This window comes from Hetaerina americana, unplaced genomic scaffold (assembly GCF_022747635.1).
Source record: "Hetaerina americana unplaced genomic scaffold, ioHetAmer1.1.p SCAF_6, whole genome shotgun sequence".
NCBI lineage: Eukaryota > Metazoa > Arthropoda > Insecta > Odonata > Calopterygidae > Hetaerina > Hetaerina americana.
This window is the reverse complement of record NW_027287205.1, coordinates 6614204-6637890: the sequence shown is the minus strand read 5'-3', so window position 1 is coordinate 6637890 and position 23687 is coordinate 6614204. Positions and strand designations below refer to the sequence as shown.

Below are 23687 nucleotides of genomic sequence, written 5' to 3'. Positions count from 1 at the left end.
TGAGAACGGTGTTTTGCAAACATTGAAAACATTCAAGGAAAAATCTCTAAAATGAATCCATGGATCTGGAAATTTTTAGGAAGAGCTGTAATAATTTAAATTTCTTAAGCAGCTAAAATGGTGCTGAGGGTCATCAATGAGAAAATGAAGAGCAGCGTAAACGAATTCTTTGGAGATGGTCAGTTTGAGTTGAGGATGGGGAGATTTACGCGTGATGCCATAGCAGCAAAGGCGTTACTACTGGAAAGAAATATTCAGGATTGTTTTGCCTGTTTCGTGGATTTTGAGAAGGCATTTTATTCAGTGCATCGTATGTGGTTCATGAATCTATTGCAGAAAGTAGGAGTAGATTGGAGGAATAGGAGGCTTTTCTACAACATTTAATTGCCTAATACAGCTCAATCGGTGGGAGTGGTAAATGAAGATTCCGAATGAAAAGTGCTTCGAAGAGGAGTAGGATAGGAATGTTACTTATGTCTCATGCCTCTCATTGTATATGTGGAGAAAACACAAAACAGGAAAAGGTGAGTAATCGGGCATAGGGATGATAATCAGCAGAGAATTCATAACTTCAGTTAGGTTTTCTGATGATCAAGCTTTAATCTGTCACTCAGTCAAGGGGTTGCAATCTGTTCAGCAAAGTAATTGTCAAGTATCATCAAGTATGCGCAATATGTGTGGGAATAAAATGAATCTAAATAAACAATGGTTATGGGGTTTAAAGATAGGGAAAACTATGTTAAATATTATAATAGCAGGTTGAATGAACAAGAGGAGTTAGAACGGTTTAACAATCTCGAATATGTTTTGGATGGAAATGGTGAAGACATTATTGAAATAAGACGAAGAAATGCTTTCGGAAAAAATGCTTTCACAATGAGTTAAAACTTAGGTATTGAGCATGACTTCGTGCGGAGCAGAAACATGGTATATGAAGGAAGATGAAGAAAGTAGATTGGAGATATTTGACATGTATTTGGAGAAGAAGGGAAGAGGTGCAACGGGCATAAAGCAAAACAATCGAAGAAGGTCCAGGTAAGTTGGGTGAGGAGAGGGGATTGCTGGGAGGGAAAATGAATGCATGGCGTTTTTATTTCCAATGAGATGCTGAAGGTTGTGATCGAAAGAGAAGAGAACGTTAGGAAAACTAGGAAGGGGAAGAAACAGGATAGGGGCGTTGGTTTCGGCGCAGGAAAGAAGTAAGCGGAATTGATGTGGGGCGCAATTTTATTATTATTTATTTATTTTACAGTGACGTTGCAATTAGGCGATTTTCCTGGTGGCAACGGTCAGGTTCGGTCAAAGATAACTCTTACAACGAAAATTACATACATACACGCACTAAAAAACAGATAAGAGGCAAAATATCCTTACATACAATGAAACTTCCACATCACATACAATTGAACTTCCACATTTTAATAAATACTATGAAGTTTTTTATCCAGTGGCTGCTTTACATTTATACTTAAAACTTCTAAAATTGGAGGGAAAGGGCTCAAACAAACCTCCAGGCAGCTGGTTCCAAATCAATCGTAGTTCTATTTAAAAAAGAGTATTTTTTCTTATTTGTTTTCTGCGTCCTTATTTTTATTTTGAAACTATGGTCGTTTTTTCCCTTAAATTTAGGCTTTTCTATCCCTTTCCATAAATCTTCCCACGCTTTGTCCTTTTTAACAATTCTATGCATCGCGCCTAACCTACTCCTTTTTCTTCTATTTTTCAAACTCTACCATTTCAGTATATCTCACATTTCTGTGACACTATCCGTTCTTTTTTACCTTCCGAGTACATATCTTGCTGCCTTTCTTTGAACTTTCTCTATCTTTTTAATATGTCCCACCTCATGTGGATCCCATACTATGGAGGAGTATTCTAGGATAGGGATAACCAGTACATTATATGCTTTTTTCTTTTGTGGCTACGCTACTTCCTTTTGAATTTCTCATTACCCAATGCAATACTTTAAATGCCTTCAGTGTCAAATTATCTACTTGGACTCCCCACCCAAGATCCCTAGTTAAATAAACGCCTAAATATTTGCATTGACTGGTACATGGGATTCTTTCTCCAAAGAGAGTATAAATTTCCTTTTTTGCATTCTGTTTGGTTGAAAAATTTATATGCTTACTTTTACTTCTATTAATGCCCATATTATTATTTGTTACCCAGTCACCAAGGCGATCGATGTCATTTTGTAGTATTGCGTGGTCATTTAAATGCTCTATCCGTCTGTATATAATGCAGTCATCAGCAAAGAGTCTTATTTGGGAATGTAAGTTGTTTGGTAGATCGTTTCCGTAAATAAGGAATAGAAATGGCCCTAGAACACTGCCTTGTGGAACTCCTGCTAAAACGCTCGCCTCATTTGAAAATGTATCCCCTAATTTTACTTTTTGAATTCTCCCTCTAAGAAAATTTTTTATCCATTGTTTTACCCTCAAGTCCAATGGTAACGAATCCAACTTTAACAATAATTTATCGTGAGGCACTCGGTCAAAAGCTGCCGAAAAAAAAAACAATTACTGCATCCACTTTTTTCCTTCATCTATTGCGTCGCCGATATATTGGCTAAACCCCAAAAGCTGCGTTTCAGACGAGTATCCCGTTCTAAACCCATGTTGGTGTTTGAATAGCCATCCATCTCTTGATGAATTCTATGGTCTCGGGCTCAACTTTGTGGAGGTACATATTCGTTTAAATGAATAAACTTTGTAACTTCCACACAATTTTTATTCCTACTACCGGTTTCAACGCAACGGCGTCATCATCAGGTACCAGGTATGTGGTACCTGATGATGACGCCGTTGCGTTGAAACCGGTAGTACGAATAAAAATTGTGTGGAAGTTACAAAGTATATTCATTTAAACATCCATCTCTTGTCCACCATTCCCGAATGTAGTCAGCGATTCTTTTTTCCATTATTTTGTAAACAACTGAGGTTATGCTTACCGGTCTAAAATTGTTGGCTATTGTTTTATCCCCTTTCTTGAAAATTGGTGTAATATTAGCTTTTTTCCAATCATTGGGCAAGGCATCATTATTTAAAGTTACTTTGAATAGATGACTCAGGTACAAAGCAATTGCGGTATCACCCAGTTTTAGAATGTCAATTGAGATATTATGCGGTCCCACTGAATTATTTTTCCTCATCCTCTTTATGTTTTTTCAAAAAATACGAGTCCTCCACGTTAATACTATTTGTCGAGGGCAGGTTCCGTGTTCTGTTTCAAATATTTTATGGGAACATACTTCATTTGCCCTTTAAGAATTATATTTGATGTTGAAGGTCAAATTTTGTTTCGTGTGAGAGGCAGGGAATAGTAGTTGCACCGTTGAGTAGCCTGTGTCCACTGAAAACATACGTTAACTGAGAGAAAACCAATTATAGTAATGGTATGGCGTACATCATAGATTCAGCATCGTGATGGAAACCAATTTATCGCAATCCCTGGAGTATGTGTAAGGGGGCTTTAATAGTAAGCCGGGTCTGTAACATCATAGTTGAGGTTTAAGTTATTGTTTTTTCCCATGCATATGTTAAATAACTTAAATATTGGAAATATTTTTACCGCAACTACACCAACTACGGAATCTATGAGCAAGGTGGTACTCTCTGCACTCAAGTTCAGCTGATGACAATGAGAGAAACACTATAATAAGGATTGGAGACATAATTACATTGAATTCGATTACTTTGAATATTATTTCCCTAGCGTGGTCGTTGTCAGTTACCCGTTGGAAAAATGCTATCTTCATACCTTCAATGATGCAGAATATTTGGAAAGGTGGATGAGTCTTGTATCCTCATCCTAATACGTCCTGAATATATCATGAAAATGAAGCTTTGGAGTTAAAGTCTACGCTTGATTCCGTCTCCCACCATATTCTATGGGGCTAAAACACACATGATTTTATTACACCACTCTTACGCGTGAAAATAGAAGGTATCGAGATTATTCAGGCATCGACTTTCAAACCCCAAGTCAATGGCCTTGTGCCTGCGAGAGGGCATTGGCAAGTGAGCGAGGTGCTGACCCCTTTCTCTTCGGACTGACCTCCTCGGTGACGAACATGTCTGCGCCTCCTGACGGCTGGTTGGTCAGCCCCCGAAATATGGACGTCAGGAATTTGGACTTCTCCATGATGTTTGCGTGCAATATGAGATCGCTGAAGCCAAAATTCTGAAGAGGGCATCTCCCTTCACTCTGGGTCCTGCGGTGAAAGGATGGAAGTCAATCACAGGTGGATGGAGAGATTAGTGTTCCTTGCGATAGAAAGGAAGGCGGGATTGGATAGACGGGAGGCGAAAATCATGACACACATCCAATGGGAATGGGAAGTAAAATCAACTATTCAAAAATTCCCGGTTTTTTGAATGAGAGGGATTAAAATTTGAAATTTACCAGGTTTTTACGTGATGTGATTTCGGAAATTGTGAGGCAGGAGCGATATGAATTAGCATCCTCTGAAATGGTCACTTCTGCTCCTTAAATCGCCCGTTCACACCACGTTTGAAAAATCAGGATGACTGAGGGGACCCGATGGTAAAATCCACACTCAGCATCGGTTTATAAAGGGTTTGTCAGCCTCAAAAGTTCAGTTTTCGCGATCGAGTTGAACCTATTGTGCAAGGGTCTTGGAAAAAGACAGATATCTCCGCTTTCCGCTGCTTTAATATATAATCCTTCGCATACATCATTTTCTTGTCATTTTACGCTAATTTCATTGAACATTTAGTTTTTTTGCCTTTCTTCGGCTTGTACATTGTCATTGTAAACATTTTCCAGCTATTGATCTCAGGCGATAACATCTTTCCTTTGGCATATATTATAGGGAAGACGAATCTCGAATCTACTGATCTAATATTTTTTCATGCTTGATTACAAAAACATTCCTTTACAACGTATTATATTCACAATAGTGCTTGAGGAGTTTGGTTTTGCACGATACATGTGCATAGCGACAATTACTCATGGTTTAGGCTTTGCCTTAACAAGCTTCGCGTAACACGTATCGATAGCTTTTAAGGAGTTTATCTGAATTCCCAAATGAATCGCTTCCGGTCCTAGGGCCACCATGGTTCAATTTGTTGCAAAATGTAAAAGCATTCGGTGTTTTCCCGGAACACGATTGCGGTGGAATTTTCACCGCTTTCCCAATGATATCTAAGGGTGCATCACTGAACGTGTAAATATTGGAGAAACGTGTAAATATTGTGTTTCTGCATTCCAGCAGAGAAAACCTCTCAGGAATCCGAGATCGCATCTAAGAAAATTTAGATGAAGATCAGCCAGGTAAAGTTATCAGCAGCCAACATTTTCACAGTTACCTCTGATATCGTACTCAGGGTTTCGAGTGAAACTTCATCAATTCAATTCAACGGAAAAACACCAGATCTTTAGGGAAATTTGTTCAATCAATACTTTCTAAAGACCTCATCAAATTAAAAAGAAGAGAATGTAGTAATAAAATAATTTAAAATTAGGAAAAATAGGTTAAAATTATTCCGTAGTATTTTTCTCAGCGGTCAACTGAAATCAACCGAAATTGCTTCAACACGTCTTCAGTCGCAGAGCACTAACTTAATTTTGAGAATACTTCTATGCATATCGTACAAGTTCCACTAACATGGATTGAAATTTTGTCAATTCACATCCGCAATTTTGGTGGTTTTGGGTTTTTAGAGGAGTCTATCAGAAGGAAAGGACACTTGGGAGGCATTTAGAGCACACGGATCATTTCTACTCGATGCAATGCGCATAGCGCGTCTTCGAGTGAGCACGTCCGCTACATTAGAAGGTCACTCTCAAACCAGTCATTTTAGAAAGAAATTGAAACAATATTGTGCATTAAATTTTGCATAGGAAATGTGTAGACTACTAACCGGTAATTAGTGTCTGTATTTAATGTGTGCCTGGCATCTTTAATGCATTTTCTTGCCCTCTTTGTTTAGGCATAGGAATAGCTGCTGACCATTAAATACTCGTAACATACGACAGTAGGCTGAAAAGTAATGCGCACATTATTGTGGACCACATACAAAAACAATTAGCAATAATGGACAACAAAACTACATTAAAGAACAAATCTTAAGTTTCAAAATCATATATTATGTTTTCAACAATGTCACCGTTAAGGCTAACACATTTCTCCCAACGTGTATCAAATTTTTTCATTCCGGCACTGAAAAAACTTCCGAATTTTCTCGAATCCAGGACTTGGCAGCTGCCATCACCTCATCGTCCGAGGTGTAATGATTACCCTAAAGGTGTCACTTGAGTTGCGGAATAATATATGAATCGTAAGGCGCAGGATAGGGGGAATAAGGAAGATGTGGAATCGGTTCAAATTTCAGGTTTCTCAGGGCCTCTCCAGTTGCGCGCGCGTGGCGTGTGGACGAGCGTAGTCCATGTTGCTAGATTATTGGCGCCAGGCTGCCTTTAACACGACAAACTTCTTCCTTGGATATCCCAATATGATTTGCGATACGCTTCTGAGTGATTCGCCTGTTATTTTGAAACACATCTTCGAAGAGTTTCCATTGCTTATCGTCTGTGGCAGTGATCGGAAGTCCACTAAGTCTTTCATCAACAATTATAGCTTTTCCTGGCTCGCAATCACGAATTTTTTTACCCATCGATTTACAGTAGATCTATCAACAGTATCATCAGTATAAACGGACTTTAAACGACGATAAATCTAAGTCGAAGTTTTCTTTTTCAGCAGTTAAAAATTCGATAAAATCACGCTGTTTGACTCGCGTTGACATAGCACTAGAGGACGCCTCCATACTTCAGCTTCTCAAAATACACTGGATGAATGTAACGACCTCATACCTCCGCATGCGTGTTGAGGGGGAATGTTACTTCCACATGCCACCAGGAGTATTTCTTAATGTCATTTTGTTTGTGGTCTACAAGCATGTGTGCATTAGTTTTCAGTCGACCTTCTATGTAGGAATGTTGCGTGATTGGTGTTCGGCCGCCCCCTTTCCACGTGGGTTTGGTGGAGCTCGGAGTGTCAGGTGCAGTGGGAAATAGTGGGAATATATGTATAATGGCTGGTGACCCACCACAACATGCGACACGTCCTTGCGACGGCTTGCGGGGTATTATGCATAGATATAACGAGTGGAGAATAGCGGCGACTCACTCGATATTGCCCGTGATGAGTGTGTGAAGGTACCGGAAGGCGGCCGAGGTGAACACGAGCATGGTGGAGGGGTTGACCTGGGCGTTGTAAGTGCCTCCCTTCTTTGCCCACTTGGAATCCATCAACATGTCCATCTTCTCTAAAATACCCTGGCCTGTGGAAATATAATAATCAAGTTCAACACTTTGGATGTTCATCAAAACATGACAAAGCAGACGAAAAAAATCGAGTACAAGGGACAAGTTTCCTTGCCTAGGGTATCAAACATAGACTGGTACGAAAACGATATGAGAATCGAGTGGCGAATAGATCAGAACAGAAACTACTTTAAAACAAGAGTTCTACTCCATATACCAAGTAATTGCAATCTTATCGAGAAGACCTGAGATACCGCATGGTGATTTGGTCCCATGGCAACAAAATATAGAAAAATATATGAGGGTAAAATGGACTAGAATTAGTAAAATATGACGTATAAGGGCTGTTTTCCAAAGATAAAAACATTCATTCGTGTAGTTCATAAAAAAGCAGATGTTTTCGCGGCCCCTTCCATCAATAGCATTGGCGGAATCCAATTTTGGCTGATATTTCAGCGGACAAACATTAACATTAATATACATTTGTGCAAATTTCTTCATTACAAAGCAGGACGTCATATGCTTCCTTGATCTTGGCAGGATAACTGATAAGCATTCATTTTTAGCATAAAAATAGTGCATTTCAGACGGTTAAAATATTTACAAATTAGAAACACTCCACCATGCAGATTTCCTTTATTCTTCCTAATTAAATATGAATGTCTATGTTCCACATGCGCCCTGGCTCACTCTTTCAAAGGAACTGATTTATCGAACGGTAATATGTGCACACAGTTTCCGCTGAGCAAAAGTGAGGCATTTGCATGGTCGCCATGACAAATCGTGCGTTAATAAATATGTGAGAACTGGAGAATTCACTTTGAAAACCTTCTCCAATCAACGATTACAATTTTGACCTCAACTAGTTTTTTACAATATTATTTAGTTAATGAGTCACGTTAACAGGGTAAGAACAAGGAAGCCATGGATCCCGGACGCTGTAAATAGAAAGATAAGAAGCGAAATGGAAGACTTTAAATAGAGAGTTCAGGAAATACAGGATGTATAAAAAGTTCAATGATAAACTTGGATGGGTAATAAATGGGGCGGAAAAGGAGCGGCTGACATAGTAGTAGTATGATTTGTTGTCCCAGGTGTAACTTAATGAAATTTGCATAACATATTGAAATGAAATGGAATAATTGACTTTTGATTCCACCCACTTTATTGAAAAAAATAGGGCATTTGTATCCCTCCCACTCCCCAATCCTGGTTCTACCACCCTTCCAAGTCTTCCAACGATTAATAACGAAAGATGTAATTCTCTTTTCTTCCCAGCTACATTGTAACCTTTTTTGCCCCTCCACCCTCCCTCCCTCTCTGACCCACCCCCTCTCCCTTGATCGGAAGGTATGTATTCCAAGTTCACTTTTAGGAGGATCACCTGATGATGACGCTCAATGTTAAAACCTGGGCCGCGTTTTTAAACAAGGTAAGTGGAATTACAAACTCAATTATTTCATTCCATTTCAGTAGTATAAAATTAAAAGTTTGATGCAGAAGGGGAAAATTGGTGAGCTTTACAAAAGAGGTCAAAGCAATCAAGAGATTACAGGGTTCGTCCGGAAAATAAGTGTACTGAGCTCAGGAAAAAAAAATGTATTACACTTTTACATATCGTAAGCTAATATTCCTCAAAATAGGACCCTTGTAAGTTGATACACTTGTTCCAGCGGCGTTCCCATTCCTGGAACGCTCCCGCGAAGGCATCATCGGGAACCTCTCGAAGACTCGTCGTCGACCTCTTCTCTGCCCTCCACGAACATCTTGTGCCACCGAAAGATCATGTTTCTGGACATGGCTGACTCCCCGTAAGCCTGGTTAATCATACCGACAGTTTCGGTAGACGATTTCCCAAGCTTTACCGCAAATTTGATGGAATAACGCTGCTCCAAAAACTTCGGCATCGCGTTCCGTGACGTGGGTCGAGCGTGGAGGTTCGCGTTAACAGAGCTCCTCACTACACCACAGCTCAGAGCCGACTGCCTTTTTCAGCGTCGCTTGCCAACATACCCCCCTCCAATCGCAGCCCGTCAGAGCGGTGCTGGGCGCGCCTGGAGCGGCGCGCCCAGCCCAGGAGTCAGTACACTTATTTTCCTGACGAACCCTGTATAAACATTGCTGATGGAATTGGAATTGCATTGCAATAGACATTAAATGAGAATATTTTTTTTAAGGTAATCTACCGGTTAAGGTAGGTTTTAGGATGGACACAACTACCAAAAAAATATTTTATTACTCCTACCAAACACAAAATCCATCATCCTACTCTATATCAGGTCCCTCTTCATCTCCGACTACTCTCTTCCTCCCTTCATCCCGTCCAACATCCCTATCCTGTTCCTTCCCTTTCCTCTTTTGCTCAACATTCTACCCTCTATCACAGTCTTCAACATCCCACTGTCGGTCAATACCCCCTTCGTCCACTTTTCCTGCCTCCATAGGATTGCTCCCAACAAACCCCTCTCTTCCCCCACCATACCAAGTACTTCCTCGTTTGTTTTCTTCTCTGTCCATTTCAGCTTCTCCATTCTTCTCCACACCCACATTTCAATAGCCTCCAATCTACGTCTATCCTCCTGCTTCAATGACCAAGTTTCCGCACCGTACATAGCTACGCTCCATATCAAAGTTTTTACGAGTCTTTTCTTAATATCCTTACACAATGTTCCTGTCATCAACTTCCTCCTCCTTGTGAAAGCCTCTTTGCCTAGCGCAATTCTTCTCCTTACGTCCCTACTACTTTGACCGTGTTGATAGAAAACACTTCTGAAATACGGAAACTGTTCCACCTGCTCTAGTTTTTGGCCTCCTATTTTAATGTTTAGCTTATCCTTTTTCTGTCTAGAAAATCGCATAACCTTTGCTTTATTAATATTGATTCTCATCCCATTTCTGTCGCAAGGAATTTCCAATTCACTCAGCAATGCTTGCAGCCCCTTGGCTGACTGACAAGCTAAAGCTTGGTCATCAGCAAATCTAACTGATTTTACGAATTCCCCGCCCACTTTCATTCCTATTTCGAGTTCTTCCCATGCCTCTTTGATTATTTCCTCTGCATACAGGTTGAACAGCAACGGTGATAATGGGCAACCCTGCCTTACACCTCTTCCTTACACTGCCCATCCTGACTCCCAGTTTCCCACCCGCACCTGAGCAGTCTGACACATGTACAGGTTGCGGATTAGCTTCATTTCCCTCCAATCTATTCCTATTTTTTCAGAATACTCATCAGTTTTCCCCAATTCACTCAATCAAACGCTTTTTCGAAATCTACGAAACAGACAAATGCGACCTGATTGTGTTCTATGTTCCTCTCGATTAATAATCTCATTACTGCAATGGCATCACGCGTACCTCACCCCTTCCTAAACCCAAACTGATCATCCCCTAAGTAATCATTTGCCCTACTCTATATCCTTTTTAATTAAAAATAGCAATTTTCAGTTGTAAGACCAATAATGGAGTACGCAACAACAATATGGGACCCTATGGTAAAGGTGCATATAAATAAATTTGAGAAAGTACAGAGAAAGGCAGCTAGGTACACTCTAGGAAGACATAACAGGACAGATAATGTGACAGAAATGTTAGAGTCACTACGATGGACACCGCTCCGACTCAGAAGGAAGCTGAATGGGCTATGTGGGATGTTCAAGAGAGTAAATAAGAGAAGGGGTGGGAGGCTCTCTCAGAAAGAATAGACAAACCTCATTACATTGGGCGGAAGGACCATCAGTTCATAATAAAACATAGAGGGCACAAAACAAACATTAAAAAAAACTCCTTCCTCAATCGTGGAATAAAAGAATGTAATGAGTTACCTGAGGATATCTTTAAGACCTTCCCTTTTTCATTGAATAAATTTAAAACGAGGTCTATGCTCTCCTTAAAATAATTAAAATAATTAACTGTAACGTGGGAGTGAGAAATGTACGTGATAAACCCATATGTACTTCCTTGTATGTTTTAATGTGTAATGAATGGATTAAGTGGTTTATGACTCGTAATCAAGAACATTACCACCAGGCTATCGCCTACTTGTAATGCTGGTTGTTAAATAAATAAATAAATAAATAAATAAATAAATAAATAAATATATATATATATATATATATATATATATATATATATATATAATTATATATACACATACATACACATACACACATACATACATATATACATACACATACCTACACATATACATACATATCCACACACACATACATACACATTCATAATTGCATACATAATTACGCACATATACACCCATACATACATACATATACATATATAAATTAAGAATACACCTACATATACTCAAATTAAATGACAGTGAAGATAGAGTAAAATAAAATGAGGAAAGTCTAAGCAAAGAATGAGGTTTGTGGGAAAAGCTAGGGAGAGCGTGGCATTGCTCAACTAGTAAAAAGCCACGCAGGAAAAACACCCACGAGTTGATGACAGGGACGTTGAGTAAGGATATTCAGAAAAGACTCGTAGAAACTTGGATATGGAGTGTAGATATATACGGCTCGGGGACATGGTCCCTGAAGATGGATGTTAGACATAGTTTGGACACAGGAACTGTAACTACGGCCGTATAAGTATTATGGGAAAGATCAACCCCAGCCGTACTCTCAATTGACACTATTACATTATTAATTAAGAGTACAGTTCGGGGTTGTTTTGAGTTGTTCGAAATGTGGGTGTAGAGAAGGATGGAGAAGGTGAAGCGGACGGAGAGGGAAACAAATGAGGCAGTGCTAAGAGAGGAAAGTGGAAAGAAATCCTTAGCAGAAAGAAAAAATGCTAGCAAAGTAGTTTGTTTGGCAAAAGGATGTTTAAGACTACGAGATAGGCGACAATGTTAGGCAAACAAGGAAGAAGAAGGAATAGAATAGGAATGTTGGACGGAATGAAGGGAAAAAGGAAGTAAACGGAGATGAAGAGGGGCTCGTTGTAGAGAAGGATACTGGGTTATGTTTGGTGAAGAGAGACTGTATTTATTTGGTAGTTGCGGCCATCAAAAACCCTACCTAAGGGGTAGATCACCAGTAATAATATATTCATCAAATGTTAAACTCGAGATTTTACAGTGCGGATTTGTTTATCAAAGTTGTAAAAATGGTATTTTCAAGAAAATTTATTTTAATTCATTTTATAATTTGCACATATGACATTTCTAAGTATCTTTAAACCCTCGAAACCTTAGTGTATGTACCCACTCTCACTCTCCTATAGCACACGTAATCTGACCATTATCCTTGTTCATATTTGTTTCTTACCAACTGACCCAAAGCAGGTTTCTGAGTATCCTTTGTCGATTCCCCATCCCCTCCGACTTTTGTAAGCACATTATCGAGAAAGGGTAGAATTAGAATACTAAAGGGCACGAAACCTGAAGTCATCTTCGCTATTGGTAAATATGTTACCATTTTGCTGGAGAAAGGATATAAAAAGAATAAATAAAGATAAAGGCAGTGACACGTCGTTGTCATTAGCAACTTCATAACAAGTGCTGCCGAAGGGCACAATAATTGAGCGGCCGATCTGACGGACGACATACTCCATTTTCTTTTGCCTCCAAAAAGTACTCGAAGATCGGGATATAATTGGATGCCTGGTAACCAAGAGGGTTCGAACCCTGCCACACAGGGTTGGAAAGCCAGAACCCAAGACACTGAATCAACGTGATCCCCTTAATAACCGGGGACACTATAGGGATTATATTACAGTCGATGGCTCCATTGCTCTCATCTCTGCCCCGGGTTCCACTCACCGACTATCTTGGGCAAGTATTCCCTGTACGTGATGAGCTGCACTTGCGCAATCACGATCCTCCGTGCCTCCTGGTATAGCCTCTCGTCATCCCAATCGCGGTGCATTCGCCTCAGCTCCCTCGCCAGCCGGTTGTGCTCCCTGAGCAATAGCACGTGGTTCGAGGCCAGCCAGGGGTGAATGTCCACCCGCTCGTCACCTTTCACCGCAATCGAAGAAAGTGCCAAACGGGAGAAGGGAGAAAAGAGAGAGAAGGAAGGTGAGGACACTGCTTACGGGGAGAGAAGTTGATTAAGAATCGGGGAAAGAATAGAAGTCTAGGCGTGTGTAGCAGGTGTATAGGTTGGTTTAAAAGTGAAAGGCAAACGCTTTTTCATACATCTTGCTGGATATTGCGTTAATTTAATGTTTTGCTCTAATTTCACTTATTTAGTCATACAAAAATAGCATAGCTTAATCCAATTCTGCATCAAATATTATATGAAGTACCTTAATTAAGCTGGCTTTGGTAAAAATATTAGAAGAGGGCGAACCAGTTCCGCTACTGGATTGAGAGTACATATAAAATGTACGTCAAGATAGCACAAGCTAACAAAAACACGAAAAACACACACAAAAAATACTCACTGATATTCCGAATGTTAGAGAGAGAAGCAACTGAGAAGAAGGTTTCAATAGTAAGGGACGAGGGAGAAGGGTTGGAAGGGGAGGGTAATGAAAGCATTGCGAGGGAATGGTGGGATTGATATGTAAGGAGCTGGGAGCGGAGGGGGGATGAAAATATCTGGAGACTTAGTAATCAGGGCCTAATATTAATACCTGGCTAATTCTAGGATATTAAGAGGCTATACGAGTGCTTTGGGTTGATTTGGCGATCGGAGGGTTGGCGGGATACTAGCATGGAAACTACATTGCATTTGTCAAAGGGAGTGTTGTGTTCAGAGACGTGTTTTGGGATTGGGAGCATCCCAAACAGGGAATAATTCTTACATGAGACTCGGTGGTAATTGATTTTAATATTGAAGGGCGTGGTACTCTGTCCAATATAAAAGGCAGAGCATAGTTGGCACCTCAGAATGGATACTACATTGCTGGAAGTACATGAAAAGTAGAAAATTGGTGGGAGAGATTTAAAAAGTGGGTATGAGAGAGATGGGGTTCAAATTTCGAAAAAAGCGCATGTTTTGCATTAAGGTTTATTGCAGGGTATGGGACAGTGGTTTTGGGACGGGGCAGAGATCTAAGGAGTGTTGATTTGAGGATATCTGATAATTTGTGGGGACATTGTGTGTGTACGAAAACTTAACCAAACGTTTAGTTGCCCTAATAAAGAAAGCATTATATTTACCCGTTAGGTATGCAGATTTACTTGAAGAAGGATGCCCAGGACAGCTTTGGGCCTCCTCCCAGAGGAGGGGTAGGAACTCTTGGCGATCATAATGACTATCCTCCTCCCATTCCAACCTGGGATATCCGCCGGATTCGCTCGGCGACGGACTCTCCTCCAAGCTTCTGAAAAGTCCGAATATCTGCTGTCCAAAATTTTTATGCCATTTCTTATCTTTTTTATCCTTATTTTTGTGCCCATAAAGACTTCCAGCTCCGCTACCGAAAGCGCCACCTCCACTCCCGAAAAAGAGGCCTTTGGGCGAGAACCCGCTGTCAAGGCCGTCGCCGTTCCAGGTTCCTCCTTCCGAGCCGTCTGCTTGCGGGCCGTCTACATCCGAGCCGTCTGTATGCGGGCCGTCTACATCCGAGCCGTCTGTATACGGGCCGTCTACATCCGAGCCGTCTGCTTGCGGGCCGTCTGCATACGGTCGTTTCACCTTTCCGGGCCTGCAACCGTGTCTGCTCCATGACAAACTGCGTTGCCATTCCTGCCCGTATGTACTTCCTTGAGTCTTATTAGTTGAAAGAGAGAGTGGGATGAAGTTAGGAGATCCATTTATCGGGATTTCTATTGAGATTGAGTCAATCCATCCTATCCATGCATTCATTTCCATTACAGGCATAGCCAATTAATTTTCGACCATACCCAAACGTCTTTTATTTATTTATTTACACAATTACGTTGCAATTAGGCAAATTTCCTGGTGGCAACGGTCAAGTTAGGTCAAAGATAACTCTTACGACGAAAATTACATACGAACACATTATAACAGATAAGAGACAAAATATTTTTGCATAATGACACTTCCACATCACTTACAAAATGTCGTCCACATCACATACGAACAATATTTTCATAACTACAATGAAGTTTATTACCCAGTGGCTGCTTTACATTTATACTTAAAACTTCTAAAATTGGATGGAAAGGGCTCAAACAAACCTCCAGGCAGCTGGTTCCAATCAATAATGGTTCTATTTAAAAAATAGTATATTTTCTTATTTGTTTTTTGAGTCCTTATTTTTATTTTGAAATTATGGTCGTTTTTCCCCTTAAAGTTAGGCTTTTCTACCTCTTTCCATAAATCTTCCCACGCTTCATCCTTTTTAACAATTCTCTACATCGCACCTAACCTACTCCTTTTTCTTCTATTTTTCAAACTCTCCAATTTCAGTATATCTAACATTTCTGTGACACTATCTGTTCTTTTGTACCTTCCGAGTACATATCTTGCTGCCTTTCTTTGAACTTTTTCTATCTTTTTAATACGTCCCACCTCTTATGGATCCCATGCTATGGAGGAGTATTCTAGGATAGGGATAACCAGTGCCTTATATGCTTTTTCTTTTGTGGCTACGCCACTTCCTTCTAAATTTCTCATCACCCAATGCAACACTTTAAATGCCTTCTGTGTCAAATTATCTACTTGGACTCCCCACCCAAGATCCTTAGTTAAATGAATGCCTAAATATTTGTTAGTCTGACGGCATAAAATAACTAAGTCTATTGGACAATATAACAATTTAATTCGATTAACATATTTTTTACTCAACTTGAACCTCATGTGACATAAATACTGAAGAATGGTAATCACTGCAACATAGTGCAGATCTCTTTTTTAACAGATATATTCTCCTCGTGACTCAAAGCCGGAACATTTAATATCCCATCTAACTTACTACATCTTCATTTAAATAATTGATTTCCCCGAGGTTAATCCCCAACACTAATAATAGGTAGCTTACTAAACCACTGAAGGAAACCTCTGTAAGCAACTGTGTACATTGAATCAACATAATACGAGTGACATTTGTTTTATGGGGGATACTAATGACCTCATACTCATTGATAGATAGTACAATTGGTGGCTAATCCGGTCGAGAAATTGTTTTCCCTCCAGAATAGTCACATTAAACCATTTCCAAAGCATACTATCCACTTCTTTCCCTATAATAATAAATAAATGGTTTGATCAGGAATAAAACCTGAGAGAGAGGGGAACAGAGATACCGTAAAATGCAAAATAACGTCGATTGCCCTTCTGGATGATAAGGGAAAACGGAAATTGTCCCCTAATCGCACTCGTCTCTTCCCTATGTGAGTGATGAAAATGACTGATATTAGAAGGTGAATCTATGGAAATCGAATTATGCTATAGAGTCACCGAATCTCGAGCTGTTTATTAATTGGGTTCTCCAGACTTTATGTACATCCGTTCATACCACCAAGTGGACCATTATGAAAAATCTTTGCATCGATTAACAATGAGATCGATAATATCGACGTCAATTTCATCATCGACAGCATTCATTTTTAACGAGAAAAAATCTTTTCGATATTTTTTGAGGTTATCTCATCGTTTTTCACGATATACTCAAATTTTGGCAGAAGGCAGTAATTTTGAGGTAAGTATTATGACAACAATAGAATAATTTTCTCTAAGCTTTTTCACAAAGGGATCGAATGAATTTATTATAAAACACTAGAAAGCAATTCGTCCGGTCAAATACTGACATTCCTACTGCTCCTCATACGAAAGGTAAGGTCAAAATCGTTGGGATAAATAGGAAATATTGGTCTGCATAAATTTTCTCGCGACATTGGCTCGCATCAGCATTTTTTGTTGAAATACAAAAATTCTAGGATTGGCATTTATATGAGCGACCCATAATCAGCCACTTCTCCCCAAGGAGGCATTTTTGTGTTGACATTAAAATGAAGAGGGAAACTTATGTGCACACTCAAACAAACACAAACACACACACACACACACACATATATATATATATATATATATATATATATATATATATATATATATATATATATATATATACACATATATATCTATTATTAGATTATCTACTGGTTAAGGTAGGTTTTTAGATGAAGCAGCGGCTGAAAAAAAATTTGTGATTCCTAACAAAACACAAAATCCATCATCCTACTCTATACCAGGTCCCTCTTCATCTCTGAGTACCTTCTTCCTCCCTTCATCCCATTAAAATCCCTATCCTGTTCCTTCCCTTTCCTCGTTTGCCTAATAATCTCCCCTTAATTACAGTCTTCAACATCCCACTGCCGGTCAATACCCCCTTCATCCACTTTTCCTGCCTCCATAGGATTGCTCCCAACAAACCCCTCTCTTCCCCCACCATACCAAGTACTTCCTCATTTGTTTTCTTCTCTGTCCATTTCACCTTCTCCATTCTTCTCCACACCCACATTTCAAAAGCCTCCAGTCTACGTCTATCCTCTTGCTTCAATGACCACGTTTCCGCACCGTACATAGCTACGCTCCATATCAAAGTTTTTACGAGTCTTTTCTTAATATCCTTACACAATGTTCCTGTCATCAACTTCCTCCTCCTTGTGAAAGCCTCATTGCCTAGCGCAATTCTTCTCCTTACGTCCCTACTACTTTGACCGAGTTGATAGAAAACACTTCTGAAATACGGAAACTGTTCCACCTGCTCTAGTTTTTGGCCTCCTATTTTAATGTTTAGCTTATCCTTTTTCTGTCTAGAAAATCGCATAACCTTTGCTTTATTAATATTGATTCTCATCCCATTTCTGTCGCAAGGAATTTCCAATTCACTCAGCAATGCTTGCAGCCCCTTGGCTGACTGACAAGCTAAAGCTTGGTCATCAGCAAATCTAACTGATTTTACGAATTCCCCGCCCACTTTCATTCCTATTTCGAGTTCTTCCCATGCCTCTTTGATCATTTCCTCTGCACACAGGTTGAACAGCAACGGTGATAATGGGCAACCCTGCCTTACACCTCTTCCTAACGCTGTCAATCCAGACATTCCCGCTCCCCTCCTGCACCTGAGCAGTCTGAGATATGTACAAGATCGGATTAGGCCCCTTTCCCTCCAATTAACTCCTATTTTTCTAAATATACTCATTAGTTTCTCCAAATCAGTCTATCAAACGCTTTTTTGAAATATACGGAACAGGCAACTATTTCCTGATTGTATTCTATATTCCTCTCGATTAATAATCTCATTACTTAAATGTATTCATGTGTACCCCTTCCCTTCCCAACTCTTAACATATCGTCCCCTAAGTAATCATTCGCCCCACTCTTTATCCTTTTGTTTATGATCCTGAGAACAACTTTAGCTGCGTGGGATATCAAATTTATTGTCCTGTAGTTCTCACAGTATGTAGCCTTTACGTTTTTTAGAATAGGAACTAAAACTAATCTCTGAAAGTCTTCCGGCCAGATTCCTTCCTCAAAAATACTACCAATCAGCCCATATAGCCTCTTCCACCCACATTTTCCTAAACATTTCATTAGTTTCTCAGGGATGTTATATACCGCATATGTCGGAGTCCGCATCCGCTCCCAGGAAGCTATGCGAATTAATCACACTGTTCCTAAACCTGTGTCTAGCTAAATATTAATCTAGCTGATTCCTTTCTGAGTAACCTGGCATTTTCCATGTATACTTGCGTCTTTTGTGGTGTCTAAACCAAGTGTTGGTGATGACTAACCCTTGCCTCCTCCAGAACTCAACTGCTTTCTCTCCGCGGTCATTCCTCGTACCAAAACCGTAGTCCCCTACCTCATCACCATCTCTTCCTTCGCCTACCCTCGCATTCCAATCCCCCATCACTATCAAATGTTTCCCTACAGGAACACACGCGATTATGTCCTCTAACTGATCGTATATTCTGTCGACCTCTTCTTCCTTATGGTTGCTCGGTGTCATGCGTACATGAAAAATAACCAAGTTCGTCTCTTCTGTTTTTATTTCTACTGGTAATATTTTGCCCGTTACCTATTCAATATTGACTGCGCTTTTTCCTACCTCATCACCATCACTCCTTTTGCCTGCCGTCGCATTCCAATCCTCCATCACTGACAAATGTTTTCCTGCAGGAAAATACTATCGACCTCTTCCTCCGTATGGTTGCTCGGTGTCATGTGTACTTGAATAATAACCAAGTATGTCGGTTCTGCTTTTATCTCTACTAGTAATAATCTATCCGTTACCTGCTCTATGTTGACTACGCTCCTTCCTACCTCTTTATTGAATACTATGGCAACCCCTCGTTGACTCTCGTCCCCGCCGCTGCATATTTTTCTATAATTATCACTCAAGTAATCCCCGCTATCCTTCCATCTCAACTCGCATAGACCTAAAATATTTATATTTCCCCTTCCCATCTCTCGCTTAACATTCTCCAATTTCCCTGTCCTCATCATATTCCTAACATTCCACGTTCCTATTTTAACTAATTTGGTCTTCTTCTCCTGCGTCTTCTGTCCTGCTGCTGCTGGTTTTCCCTTGCAAGGGTTTCGTGGGATGACGACCGCGGAAGCCTTGCCTCCCCCGCTGCCGGGCATGACACACGGCCGATTGGGTCGAGCCCCGTGGTTGCCAGGACTCAAAATATCTCTATCGTCCATCATATTTATCTTGGGAATGATAACTGAGGTGGTTTCACGTTGCCTTCCTCAATAGTGTTTTTAACGTGACACCATCACTTACTGGCCGCCACACTGGGGTCAGACGCCATTGCAGCCGCCTCACTGAGGAATAGACGCTGCGTGGACTACCTATCTATCTGGCATGGCTGACCCTACCTACCAGGAGCAATTATAATTACTCCCACCAGCACAGCTCTAGGGGACATCGGAACGCGCAAGCCCTTCCACCACGTCCAGTTTGTAGTCCAGGGGAGGGGGATATATATATATATATATATATATATATATATATATATATATATATATATATATATATATATATATATATACACTCATTTATATAGAAACACATATAAGGAAAAGGGATAGAAACACACATAAAGAACGAACACAATAGAGGTGAGGAAGGCGGAATCGAACGGATCACAAGAGTAAAAATATTTCCTTGATCGGGACTCGAACACCGGATCTTTCCACTTGACATGGGTGGGATGTGAGGGGATTTTGAGAGCTGCCTGGTGGATTTGAGGATATCTGCTAGGTTGGCGAGACGTTTGAAAGTGGCAAAACCTGCCCTAGGGCAAGATGCAAAACCTGCCCTATTTTCACCACTCCACCCCATCATTAAACTCTCTCCCGCCCTTCCCCTATTCCTCTTGCACTTCCACTTCCAAGAATGTTGTTTATCTTCTTACCTGTAAACTCTGCCCGTACATAGGCCAATGTTCCACACCACTTAACATTAGGATTAATAACCACCGCGCCTCGTGCAATCCCTCCTCCCCGTCCGCGGGTCTCCCCATCCCTAAACATGCTTCCCATCATTATACCCCTTTCAACCAGTGTTACAATGTTTCCGTCCTAGCGTCCCTTCCCACATCCGATAACCCGATAGAATTAAAAACTCTTGAAATGGCATTCATTTACATCTGTATGGCCTATTAGCATCCGAGCCTCAATGTCGTTCACTGATGGGAGTGGCCTAAAATTGTTACTTTGTGGAAGCAAAGCATATCAGGGGGTGGACACTGTGTTTTTCCGAATGAGTTTTGGTGTACGTGGCCTTCGTTTTGACTTGCGAGGTCATGATCAATACTTTGTAAATTGAAACCTGGGTCTCGTGCGTTGCAATAGTTGCGGTGAGCATGTTGTTCTATTTTCCGATTTTGTGTCAATTCCACCCCCTCCCTCTCCCTTTCCTCTCCCTAACCATTCCTTTCACCCCTCCTTCGCCTCCCGTTCTCCCCTTCCCTTTCTCTCGCACCCCTCACCTCAACAATTCCAGCAGTCATTACTTCTATACCTTCAGATGAAGACGGATTGTTTCCGTCGAAACATCAAGAAAATACGTGTGAGTGTTCTTCTTTTTTTGTGTTTCTATATTGTGTGTTACTGTGCATTGTACTATTCGGCACTTCCGTGTTACGTCTACGAAAGCATATATATATATATATATATATATATATATATATATATATATATATATATATATATATATATATATATATATATATATATATATAATGTATATATATATAATGTGTGTATATATATATATATATATATATATATATATATATATATATATATATATATATATATATATATATATATATATATATATAAACACTTAGCACTAGTGGACACAGACAAAAACACAGAAACACACAAAAAAGAGACTCACTATTTTTCGAATTTTCGGTGGTCGTTGCCACCTTTATCAAGGAAGAGAGGGACAGAACTGAAGGGAATACGAGGGCTGGAGCGACGGATGGAAGGGGAAGGTGGGGAGAGAATTTCGAAGGGACGGGTTTGGAGGGGCAGCGTTAGAAGGGTGGGGAAAATGTAGAAGGTGATGGGGGTGGAAGGGGGATGAAAATATAATTAGAGCAGGGTAATTAGTGCCTAATATTGATTCCTGGCAAGTTCCAGGACTCCAAGAGCCAGATGAAGGATTGCTCTAATGTTTTCAGTTTCAGAGGAGGATCAGAGGGTGGGAGGGATGCTATGATGGATACACTATAGCATTTATCAAAGGGAGTGTTGTGTTCGGAGGCGTGTTTGGGGATAGGGAGCATATCAATTAGGGAAGAATTCTTGCATGAGGCTCGGTGGTTGTTAATTCTAATGTTAAGGGGTGTGGTGCACTGCCCAATATAATAGGCAGGGCAAAGTTGGCACTTCAGAAGGTATACTACATTGCTAGATGTGCAAGTAGAGGAGGGAATTGGTGGGAGAGAGTTAAAAAGCGGGTGGGAGAGGGATGGGATTTTGGTTTTGAAAATAGGGCATGTTTTGCATCTGGGTTTATTGCATAGCGTTGGAGTGGTTTTAGGACGGGTTGGGTATTTAAGGAGTGGATTTGTTGATTTGAGGAGATTGGATAGGTTGGCGGGGCGTTTGAAAGTAACTGAGGGGCATTTGGGAAAAAGGTTGGCGGTGGCATTATGATTTTTTAGAATAGGGTAGAGGCCTTCCTTCCGTCCTGGAACTGGCCAGGAATCAATGTTAGGCACTAATTACCCTGCTCTAATTATATTTTCATCCCCCTTCCTCCCCCATCACCTTCTACATTTTCCCCACCCTTCTAACGCTGCCCCTCCAAACCCGTCCCTTCGGAATTCTCTCCCCACCTTCCCCTTCCATCCATCGCTCCAGCCCTCGTATTCCCTTCAGTTCTGTCCCTCTCTTCCTTGATAAAGGTGGCAACAACCACCGAAAATTCGAAAAATAGTGAGTCTCTCTGTTGTGTGTTTCTGTGTTTTTGTCTGTGTCCACTAGTGCTAAGTGTCGTGACATTATTATTCACGTCCGTGAGACTTTCAAAAAGTGTTTTATATATATATATATATATATATATATATATATATATATATATATATATATATATATATATATATATATATATATATATGTGTGTGTGTGTGTGTGTGTGTGTATGCACATATATATTTTAATTCATACATATGGAGATGTAAATAAGGAAAAGGGGTAGGGGCACATATAAAAGACGAAAATAGGAGAGACGTGGGGCAGGCGTAATCGAGCAGATCACATGTACAAAAATATTTCCTTGACCGGGACATAATCCACGGATCTTTCGAATTTCCGGGCCGATGCTCTAACCACTTGAACTATCGACGAAACATAATTTTCGCTGAGATCTTAATGTCATGGGGTTAATGCCACCAAGTGCCCATTTTCTTTGGCTAGCAGATGGCGTTAGGAAGCTATTTCATCCCACCCAGGGAGATATACTATATACCACGACAAGAGCAAAAGACATGAGCTCTCTAGTTTCAAAAAGCCACTGAAGAGCACGCAGGTAAATTGGCGGAGTGAGAGTAGTTTTGTTAACTGGGAGAAACTATACCATTTGCAGTAGTCACCACGCGTGGTCTGGCGAGCATCGAGACTTTGATCTAGAAACGAGTTCTTTGAGAAGAATATTACTGTGGTTGCGACACAGGGGGCGCTGTAGTTTAGCACCAAAGTGTTCGCTGAATCCTCCATAGTCATTATTTGGCGTCCATTTTTTGAATCTCGAAGTTAAACTGTTACCGTGAACTCTGGGCGCTATTGTGAGGCTTTGGAAAACTCTTAACACCCCAAAATAGAGGAGTATGGTAAGAAATTTGACATAGGAACCTTTTGGTTTCAATAGTATGGTGCCACGGCACATACCGCCCGCCGTTCATGCCAAATCCTGCAAGAGCAGTTTCTCTGCCGCATGACCTCCTTGAGAAATTCCATTGCTCCCTCGCTCTCAAGGTTTTA

At 40.4% G+C, this 23687-nt stretch overlaps 1 protein-coding gene across 1 annotated transcript in view; it reads right to left on the bottom strand.

Annotated features, from left to right (window-relative positions):
• LOC139695228 (salivary peroxidase/catechol oxidase-like) overlaps window positions 1-23687 on the bottom strand; it is a 48143-nt gene that overhangs the window by 5785 nt on the left and 18671 nt on the right. The window contains exons 7-10 of the mRNA XM_071593912.1: window positions 14426-14609; window positions 13079-13276; window positions 7157-7310; window positions 4060-4216 (exon numbers count right to left, since the gene is read on the bottom strand). Of these exons, the coding sequence (XP_071450013.1) occupies window positions 4060-4216; window positions 7157-7310; window positions 13079-13276; window positions 14426-14609 (693 nt within the window). The remainder of the gene's footprint in view (window positions 1-4059; window positions 4217-7156; window positions 7311-13078; window positions 13277-14425; window positions 14610-23687) is intronic.